We start from the raw sequence: 11683 nt of genomic DNA on the forward strand, positions 1-11683 counted from the left end.
AAAAAAGCACAATCGTTGGACGACTGTACCTAACCATATACACCAATGCCTTTCTTAAAATCAATACACAGAAGTATATATTTTTAAACCTGCATATTTAGCTAAAATAAATGGATGCCATCCGTTAGATAAAATACGGAACGGTTCCGTATTTCACTGAAAGAATATATGTTTTGTTTTCTAAATGATAGTTTCCGGATTCGACCATATTAATGACCAAAGGCTCATATTTCTGTGTGTTATTATGTTATAATTAAGTCTATGATTTGATAAAGCAGTCTGACTTAGCGATGGTAGGCAGCAGCAGGCTCGTAAGCATTCATTCAAACAGGACGTTCGTGCATTTTGCCAGCAGCTCTTCGCAAGCACAGCGCTGTTTATCTTCAAGCCTATCAGCCTAATGGCTGGTGTAACCAATGTGAAATGGCTAGCTAGTTAGCTGGGTGTGCACTAATAGCGTTTCAAACGTCACTCGCTCTGAGACTTGGAGTAGTTATTCCCCTTGCGCTGCAAGGGCAGCGGGTTTTGTGGAGCGATGGGTAACGCTGCTTCGAGTGTGGCTGTTGTCGATGTGTTCCTGGTTCGAGCCCAGGTAGGGGCCAGGAGAGGGACGGAAGCTATACTGTTACACTGGCAATACTAAAGTGCCTATAAGAACATCCAATAGTCAAAGGTATATGAAATACAAATGGTATAGAGAGAAATAGTCCTATGAATACTACAACCTAAAACCTCTTACCTTAGAATATTGAAGTCTCATGTTAAAAGGAACCACCAACTTTTGTATGTTCTCATGTTCTGAGCAAGGAACTGAAACGTTAGCTTTCTTACATGGCACATATTGCACTTTTACTTCTCCAACACTTTGTTTTTGCATTATTTAAACCAAATAGAACATGTTTCATTATTTATTTCAGGCTAAATTGATTTTTATTGATGTATTATATTAAGTTAAAATAAGTGTTAATTCAGTATTGTTGTAATTGTCATTATTACAAATACATTTTAAAAAATCAGGCGATTATTCGGTATCGGCTTTTTATTGGTCCTCCAATAATCGGTATCGGCGTTGAAAAATCATAATCGGTCGACCTCTAGTAGGGAGTTGTAGTTTCTCTAGAGATAAATCAGATTAATTAGCTTGGGGTGGCAGGGTAGCCTAGTGGTTAGAGTGTGGGACTAGTAACTGGAAGGTTGCAAGTTCAAATCCCCAAGCTGACAAGGTACATTTCTGTCGTTCTGCTCCTGAACAGGCAGTTAACCCACTGTCCCTAGGCCATCATTGAAAATAAGAATTTGTTCTTAACTGGCTTGCCTAGTTAAGTAAAGGTAAAATAAAATCCAGCCTGAACTGTGTGATGTTGTAGTTCAAATAATCTAATATTCTACATAGTTTAGTGCATAAAACATGGTAATTAACTACAATAACCATAATCCATTGCGCATCTACTTTTCCGTTCTGTGTTTCTTTTACACCTGCTACAGAAGAGGCAGAAGAATGCGCGTTCGTGAGGGGATATAGATATTTTAAAAGTATTTTGGGGGGAATTTCACCCTTTTCTCCATTATTAAGAGATAAAATATGAATAACGAAGAAACCAACAAAAAAAACAGACAGAAATTAAACAAAAGCTCAGTTTAAATAAAGGAATTAGGTCCCAACATATGGAACGTACAGTGTAATCTTGAGACAGGTAAACAACCACCATTCTAAGTAAATCCTTGCAGCATAACAGCTGAGGAATCAACTTCTAGGTGATTTAAATGAGGTTCCCACACTTTGTAGAACTGATCTGTTTTAGAATGTAATGTAAATGTCACATATTCCAATGGGACCCTTTGAAATGGTATCTTATGCCAATCCTTTACAGAAGGGGACCTGTTCATTAATCCACTGTAAGAGGATGTTTTTCCTCACTGTGATGATTGTAAAGCCTCCTCGTAGCCACAGAAGTAACATGCCTACTGGAGAGACCTAACAGTAAAGAAACTGGCTCCAATTCTAGGTCGACCACCGGGATTTTGTTTTTCATTTTCTTGCTGAACACCAGACCAGTATCTTTGTAGCTTGGATCATGACCATAAACAGTGTGTTAGGGTGCCTGTATGAGTCTTACATTTAAGACACTGAGGAGAAGAGGGAGAGGACCTGAAAGCATGTCTGTGGTCTGTGTATTATTCTTAATTGGATTGCTCTAGTACGATTACAGATAGATATTGTTTTTTTGCGTATCTCCAAATGTCCTCCACACATTTCCTCGTCAATAGTAACAGACAATTCTTTCTCCCACACTCGTTTCACCCTCTGTGTGTTAACAGTAGAAAAGGAACCTTGAAGAATCATGAAACAAATTTACAGACATTTTCTTTCGATGATAGACACAGCAGGGTTGCCAATCAAGGTGGTGCTCTTCAAGATGTAATGCCTTTACTTGTAAGAATCTGAAAAATTCCTGCTTTGGGAGTCGATATTTCCCAACCATCTGCTCAAATGACAATACAATCTTATCAACGAATAAATCATTTAGTCTGCCTATGCCCTTATCAAGCCAATATGTTAAAGCCATCATCCAGCAATCATAGCACAAAGTCTGGGTTGTTAAGAATTGGGGTAAGAGCAGAGGTTAGTTTGACCCTTCCCCACAATTAAAAAACAAATTGACCTCCATGCTTTAAGTGTGTTAAATGTAATGGGGTTATTGCAGCTACCTTTTACAGACTTGACGCTTCTGAAAAGGAAAAGATCCTGCAAGGGGTATTTTGAAAGTGAAGTCTCAATGTCTAACCAAATAGAGGAGTCATCGTTTGTGATCCAATCAGAAATATAACAAAGGTGGGCACACCACTGATAAAGCCTAATATTGGGCAGGTCCAAGCCACCCATAGAACTTGGAGGCTGCAATATTGTCAAGTCTTGGCTTGTGTTTACTCCATATGAAGAAACATAACCAGCCATTTAAATATTGTATTACCTTGATGGAAAGTAAGACTGGGATCATTGGGATTGGGTAAAGTAGTCTCCAGACCCTGTCTTATAAAATGTTCATTTTCAAGAGGGATATTCTACCCAACCATGAAATCAGAAGTGAGTTCCAGCGCTCCAGATCCTGTCTTATTGAATCAAACAAGGGAACAAAATTGGCTTTGTACATTTGCTGGAACTTAGGAGTTACAAATATACCCAGATACATGAAACCTGAGGGAGGCCATTTAAAAGGAAAGGGGAAGAGGTAGTAGGTACAGAGTGAAGTAGCATAGCCTCTGATTTAGTTAAACTAATATTGTAAACTGAGAATACACTGAATAATTCAATAATATTAACAAGAGATGTAATTGAAGTCTCGAAGAGATTAATATCAGGACTCCATCAGCATACAAGCTTATTTTATGATGAACGTCAGACAGTGTATAGCAGGCCTTACTCTGATAGGCCAGTGGTTCCATAACGAGCACCAATAGGAGAGGGGACAAAAGACAGCCCTGTCTGGTACCTCTGTGTGTGGAGAAGCTATGTGACCTTAGCCCATTAGTAAGGACAGCCCTGTCTGGTACCTCTTTGTGTGGAGAAGCTATGTGACCTTAGCCCATTAGTAAGGACAGCCCTGTCTGGTACCTCTGTGTGTGGAGAAGCTATTTGACCTTAGCCCATTAGTAAGGACAGCCCTGTCTGGTACCTCTGTGTGTGGAGAAGCTATGTGACCTTAGCCCATTAGTAAGGACAGCCCTGTCTGGTACCTCTGTGTGTGGAGAAGCTATGTGACCTTAGCCCATTAGTAAGGACAGCCCTGTCTGGTACCTCTGTGTGTGGAGAAGCTATGTGACCTTAGCCCATTAGTAAGGACAGCCCTGTCTGGTACCTCTGTGTGTGGAGAAGCTATTTGACCTTAGCCCATTAGTAAGGACAGCCCTGTCTGGTACCTCTGTGTGTGGAGAAGCTATGTGACCTTAGCCCATTAGTAAGGACAGCCCTGTCTGGTACCTCTGTGTGTGGAGAAGCTATGTGACCTTAGCCCATTAGTAAGGACAGCCCTGTCTGGTACCTCTGTGTGTGGAGAAGCTATTTGACCTTAGCCCATTAGTAAGGACAGCCCTGTCTGGTACCTCTGTGTGTGGAGAAGCTATGTGACCTTAGCCCATTAGTAAGGACAGCCCTGTCTGGTACCTCTGTGTGTGGAGAAGCTATTTGACCTTGTGTGTGGAGCCCATTAGTAAGGACAGCCCTGTCTGGTACCTCTGTGTGTGGAGAAGCTATTTGACCTTAGCCCATTAGTAAGGACAGCCCTGTCTGGTACCTCTGTGTGTGGAGAAGCTATTTGACCTTAGCCCATTAGTAAGGACAGCCGCCTGATGATCGTCATTTTAAACCTTACACCATTTTATCAAATCAAAATCAAATCACATTTTATTGGTCACATACACATGATTAGCAGATGTTAATGCGAGTGTAGCGAAATGCTTGTGCTTTTAGTTTCAACACTGCAGTAATATCTAACAAGTAATCTTACAAATTCCACAACAACTACCTAATACACACACATCTAAAAGGATGGTATAAGAATATGTAAATATATGGATGAGCGATGATCAAGCGGCATAGGCAAGATGCAATAGATGGTATATGATGCAGTATATACATATGAGATGAGTAATGTAAGATATATAAACATTATATAAAGTGGTATTGCTTAAAGTGACTAGTGATACATTTATTTATTATTATTTATTTAATATTATTTAAAGTGAAACTGTTATAAAACAATGGAAATTATTGTACAGTTGTCACCTAGATCAAATTTAATTAGAGCAAAGAATAGGTAGGACTACTCCACACGGTCAAATGCTTTCTCAGCATCTAGGGAGAGCACCGGACCATCCACAGCACTTGGTTGGTAGGCTCGAATAACATTAAGAAGCCGCCGGACAATGTTACATGTGTTACGGTCCTTAATGAAGCCAGTTTGGTCCCTTTTCACAATTAGCGGCAATAAGTCCTCTAGTCGTGTGACTAGGATTTTAGAAAGCAATTTTCGATCCCACCTTCAGAAGAGCAATTGGTCGAGTAACAAGACTCTGGGCATTTCCCCTTTTTTGAGAATAAGTGATATGCTTCCCTCAGCGTTTGAGAGAGACGGTCATCTGAAAATGAGTGGTTAAACATGGCAAGCAATGGCTCAATGATCAGTCCATAGAACTCCTTATAGGTCAGGGATTTCCTCCTCTTCTTCAGAAAAGGATCAGAGGACCAATATGCGGCGTGGTAAACGTCCATGGTTCTTTTAATATGTAAACGTACACATGAACAACTGACTATAAAAAAACTAGAAACGTGTGAAACCCTAAACACCCAGGCTACCTAAGTATGATTCTCAATCAGAGACAACTAATGACACCTGCCTCTGATTGAGAACCATACTAGGCCGAAACATAGAAATACCCAAATCATAGAAAAACAAACATAGACTGCCCACCCCAACTCACACCCTGACCATACTAAATAATGCTAAAACAAAGGAAATAACGGTCAGAACGTGACATTATAGAATTCACTACAGAACCCGTCTGGTCCCTGGAGCCAACACCATTTTGCAGATTCTCAATTGCAACATGATCTCTTCCTTGGTAATAGGAGCATTGAGGGGAGACCTTTGTTCTTCGGAGATAGTCGGGAGATCAATCGTAGAAAATAACTCCTCCATCGGTTTTAGAATGAGGCGTAAAGATTTGCATAACACTTATTAAATGACTAATTTATTTTCATATAAATGGTTTCCATCAGAATCAGTAATAACAATGGGGTTTTCCCTTCTAGCTAACAGAGGATTTCAATTCTCCAGTGTAGTCTGCATAACCACTCTATAGTCTAGTCATTCATACATATGAAAATCAATAAAAGAAGATTGAGGCTCTTCCACCTAAGACCACCTAAGACCAAGCTGGGCACCAATATAGATTCACACAGATCTCAGTCTGAGCTACGGTGGCAGTTACTGAACAAGAGCACTTGAGAACTCATATCACTGCTTCGTGATTAGATTTGAATCAAAAAGTTATCCAATGCGGCGAAGGCGCAGCGTAAAGTTATTTATCCCGAGAGAGTCAATACACCCAGCAGCCTCTTCATGTGTGTAAAGCTTCTTAGGCGTTCCGTTGACCATCATCTCATATGTATATACTGTACTCCATACCATCTACTGTATCCTTATATAATACTGTACCATCACTCATCTCATATGTATATACTGTACTCCATACCATCTACTGTATCTTTATGTAATACTGTACCATCACTCATCTCATATGTATATACTGTACTCCATACCATCTACTGTATCTTTATGTAATACTGTACCATCACTCATCTCATATGTATATACTGTACTCCATCTACCATCTACTGTATCCTTATGTAATACTGTACCATCACTCATCTCATATGTATATACTGTACTCCATACCATCTACTGCATCTTTATGTAATACTGTACCATCACTCATCTCATATGTATATACTGTACTCCATACCATCTACTGCATCCTTATGTAATACTGTACCATCACTCATCTCATATGTATATACTGTACTCCATACCATCTACTGCATCCTTATGTAATACTGTACCATCACTCATCTCATATGTATATACTGTACTCCATACCATCTACTGCATCCTGCCTATGTAATACTGTACCATCACTCATCTCATATGTATATACTGTACTCCATACCATCTACTGCATCTTTATGTAATACTGTACCATCACTCATCTCATATGTATATACTGTACTCCATACCATCTACTGTATCCTTATGTAATACTGTACCATCACTCATCTCATATGTATATACTGTACTCCATACCATCTACTGCATCCTTATGTAATACTGTACCATCACTCATCTCATATGTATATACTGTACTCCATACCATCTACTGTATCTTTATGTAATACTGTACCATCACTCATCTCATATGTATATACTGTACTCCATACCATCTACTGTATCTTTATGTAATACTGTACCATCACTCATCTCATATGTATATACTGTACTCCATACCATCTACTGTATCCTTATGTAATACTGTACCATCACTCATCTCATATGTATATACTGTACTCCATACCATCTACTGTATCCTTATGTAATACTATACCATCACTCATCTCATATGTATATACTGTACTCCATACCATCTACTGTATCCTTATGTAATACTGTACCATCACTCATCTCATATGTATATACTGTACTCCATACCATCTACTGCATCTTTATGTAATACTATACCATCACTCATCTCATATGTATATACTGTACTCCATACCATCTACTGTATCCTTATGTAATACTGTACCATCACTCATCTCATATGTATATACTGTACTCCATACCATCTACTGCATCTTGCTTATGCCATTCTGTACCATCACTCATTCATCTACTGTATCTTTATGTACATATTCTTTATCCCTTTACACTTGTGTGTATAAGGTAGTAGTTTTGGAATTGTTAGGTTAGATTACTCGTTGGTTATTACTGCATTGTCGGAACTAGAAGCACAAGCATTTCACTACACTCGCATTAACATCTGCTAACCATGTGTATGTGACAAATACATTTGATTTGATCATCTTCAATGTGTATGGGAACAGCAGTGCGTAGTCCATCTTCATTCTTCTTGAGTTGAGCCTTCGCCTTATCAATCAAACGCCTTCCGTCTTCATACAACCGCTGTGGAGTAATCATTGAAGAATAAGACCCTTGGATCTTGGCGTTGACTACCGTCAGATCCGGTGTTTTTTCTGCATCCGTGACGCGCTGCTTGTCGATGAAGTTGCTAACCACTGGTCGTGGGCGCTGGTTGGGACCACTGGTCGTGGGCGCTGGTTGGGACCACTGGTTGGGACCGCTGGTCGTGGGCGCTGGTTGGGACCACTGGTTGGGACCGCTGGTCGTGGGCGCTGGTTGGGACCACTGGTCGTGGGCGCTGGTTGGGACCACTGGTTGGGACCGCTGGTCGTGGGCGCTGGTTGGGACCACTGGTCGTGGGCGCTGGTTGGGACCACTGGTCGTATCGCTGGTTGGGACCACTGGTCGTGGGCGCTGGTTGGGACCACTGGTCGTGGGCGCTGGTTGGGACCACTGGTCGTGGGCGCTGGTTGGGACCACTGGTCGTGGGCGCTGGTTGGGACCCCTGGTCGTGGGCGCTGGTCGTGGGCGCTGGTTGGGACCGCTGGTCGTGGGCGCTGGTTGGGACCGGGTATCGATGGGCTCGATCCAGTTTCACACGTCCAGCCTTAGTATCCATTTGTAGGTTGCCAGGTTGCCAGGTTGCCAGGAATCCATTCCTCAAAGAGTTTAACTAAATGTGTCCCTTCAGTATTTTCCGGGAGTCCCACCACACGGATATTGCATCTGCGTTCGCGCTTATCCAAATTATCAATGTGCTCCGCCATTTTGCTCACCTAAAGTGCCCTTATCTTGATGTAGTTGAAGTTTCCACAGTAGAAATTCTTCGTTCCGCAACAAGCTTGACAACTTTCTGTAGTTTGGCTGAATGGCCTGCTATTGCTTCCAAGACCGTTCCTACCATCTATCACAACACTGGTCCTGCCATGCATGCAAAGCTAGCTAGCATCCTCTTTGATAACTGGTATACCTTGCTAGCTAACTTAACTAGCTCATCAAACAGTATTTCTGCACGATGGCACTTATTAGGGCCTTGAATCTCATATGGACATAACTGTCTGAACTGGTCATCCAGCTAGCCATTGGACTAGACTAGACCCTGCTAGCTAGGTAGCTAACGCTGGCTAGCTAGCTAGCGAATTACGATACACCATAGTCATGGATCTGCAAAATCAAGCAAATGGTACTGAAGTCATGACAAAATCATGTTCAGACACAGGAATAAAAGATCCGGTCAGGGATTAGAAGCCATTGTAATAACTGTAATAATAACGTAATAACTGTAATAATAATGTAATAACTGTAATAATAATGTAACAGCTGTAATAATAACGCAATAAATAATAATAGCATAATAACTGTAATAATAATGTAATAACTGTTATAATAACATAATAACTGTGATAATAATGTAATAACTGTAGTAATAACGTAATAACTGTAATAATAATGTAATAACTGTAATAATAACATAATAACTGTAATAATAATGTAATAACATGTATAATAACGTAATAACTGTAATAATAACGTAATAACTGTAATAATAACATATTAACTGTAATAATAATGCAATAACTGTTATAATAACATAATAACTGTAATAATAATGTAATAACTGTAATAATAACATAATAACTGTGATAATAATGTAAAAACTGTAATAAAAGCATAATAACTGTAATAATAATGTAATAACTGTTATAATAACGTAATAACTGTAATAACTGTAATAATAATGCAATAACTGTAATAAAAACATAATAACTGTAATAATAATGTAATAACTGTAATAATAACGTAATAGCTGTAATAATAATGTAATAACTGTAATAATAATGTAATAACTGTAATAATAACGTAATAGCTGTAATAAGAACATAATAACTGTAATAATAATGTAACAACTGTAATAATAACATAATAACTGTAATAATAACATAATAACTGTAATAATAACGTAAAATAACTGTAATAATAACATAATAACTGTAATAATAATGTACTACCTGTTATAATAACGTAATAACTGTAATAATACCATAATAACTGTAATAATAATGTAATAACTGTTATAATAACGTAATAACTGTAATAATAACATAATAACTGTAATAATAACATAACAACTGTAATAATAACATAATAACTGTAATAATAATGTAATAACTGTAATAATAATGTAATAACTGTAATAATAACATAATAACTGTTATAATAATGTAATAACTGTAATAATAATGTAGCAACTGTAATAATAACATAATAACTGTAATAATAGCATAATAACTGTAATAATAATGTAATAACTGTAATAATAACGTAATAACTGTAATAATAACATAACTGCAATAATAACATAGTAACTGTTATAATAACGTAATAACTGTAGTAATAACATAATAACTGTTATAATAACGTAATAACTGTAATAATAACATAATATACCTTATTGTTAGAAAAGCTGGTTAATGAATGTTGGTGTGTTGAAAGCTGCCAAATGTTTACAAAAGAACAAACTGAATGGCGGGGCTGCTGTTTGGCAAAGAAAAGAAAAGTAATGAAGGTCTCTGTCTCCTCTCTCTCCCCCCTCCACCCTCTCTTCCTCCTGCTCTCCACCCCCTCTTCCTCCACTCTCTCCACCCCCCTCCCTCCACTCTCTCCACCCCCTCTCCTCCTGCTCCCCATCCACTCTCTCCACCCCCCCTCTCTCCTCCACTCTCTCCACCCCCCCTCTCCCCAGCTCTCTCCAGTGGTCTCCAGGGCCAGAGTGCCTCGTCCGTCTCGTCAGAGATCAAGTCGGAGGATGAGGGGGATGAGAACCTACAGGACGCCAGGTCTATGGAGACCAAGAAGGAGGAGCCTGACAACAAGGACCTCAAGTCTATTGATAGGTCAAGATCTAGATCACATCTATTGATAGGTTAAAATCTAGGTAGCCGTGTCCACAGTGCTCACTTCATTTAAATACCGCTTACAACGAATTTTGATGAAGTGAACAGTGTGATTTGAGGGACAGCTAAATGAATGAATAAACAACGACTAGACAAACAAAAGACTCGGATAACTCACAAAGTGAAATACATTCTCAAATATATTCTTATAGATATTATTATTATATTATATTATTATAGAGACTTAACTATCTGCAACATTGTTCTGCAACTACATAGACTTTATGACAGTAAAATACAAAGACATACTTTTAAATTTGCTAAAAACCTTTCCAACACTCACAGCGCTCGTAGATTTTGGTTGAATGCACACATACTTTAATAACAAATGAATCAAATCAATCATTCATAGTTTTCTCCGAAGTTCTTCTCCTTTGGGTAAATCCAGACTTGTCAACAGACTTGAGCCGTGTTTTAGCTGTTTCTCACACACCAGAGAAGGCCCCCACTTCCTCATTCCCAAGATGCACCATCCAGGATAAACGCTGTGACATCACTGCGTTTATAGCCCCCTTCCGCCTGGAATGATACAATCAGAGTTTTTCAGACCCCAACCCCAGATGATCATGATGATGAAACAACTATTGGTATTGGTATCCTGCAGTACTACAGTTGGTATCCTGCAGTACTACAGTTGGTATCCTGCAGTACTACAGGCGGTATTCTGTAGTACTACAGTTGGTATCCTGCAGTACTACAGTCGGTATCCTGCAGTACTACAGTTGGTATCCTGCAGTACTACAGGCGGTATCCTGCAGTACTACAGTTGGTATCCTGCAGTACTACAGTTGGTATCCTGCAGTACTACAGGCGGTATCCTGCAGTACTACAGTTGGTATCCTGCAGTACTACAGTTGGTATCCTGTAGTACTGCAGTTGGTATCCTGCAGTACTACAGGCGGTATCCTGCAGTACTACAGTTGGTATCCTGCAGTACTACAGTTGGTATCCTGCAGTACTACAGGCGGTATCAGCTGGTCAGCTGTACAGGTAAATGGATAGGCATCACAACTCCTATAAACAGAGATTCAGACT

The 11683-nt window shown here is 39.3% G+C and overlaps 1 protein-coding gene across 19 annotated transcripts in view; it reads left to right on the top strand.

The window, feature by feature from the left end:
- Window positions 1–11683, top strand: part of tcf4 (transcription factor 4) — a 417619-nt gene that overhangs the window by 394124 nt on the left and 11812 nt on the right. For all 19 annotated transcript variants that reach the window (XR_006079479.1, XR_006079480.1, XM_042302739.1 and 16 more), the window contains one exon: window positions 10438–10588. Coding sequence is in view for 17 of the 19 variants with exons in the window: in XM_042302739.1 (XP_042158673.1) it covers window positions 10438–10588 (151 nt within the window). In the remaining 2 variants the exon portion in view is untranslated. The remainder of the gene's footprint in view (window positions 1–10437; window positions 10589–11683) is intronic.

This window comes from Oncorhynchus tshawytscha, linkage group LG20, assembly GCF_018296145.1.
Source record: "Oncorhynchus tshawytscha isolate Ot180627B linkage group LG20, Otsh_v2.0, whole genome shotgun sequence".
Classification (NCBI taxonomy): domain Eukaryota; kingdom Metazoa; phylum Chordata; class Actinopteri; order Salmoniformes; family Salmonidae; genus Oncorhynchus; species Oncorhynchus tshawytscha.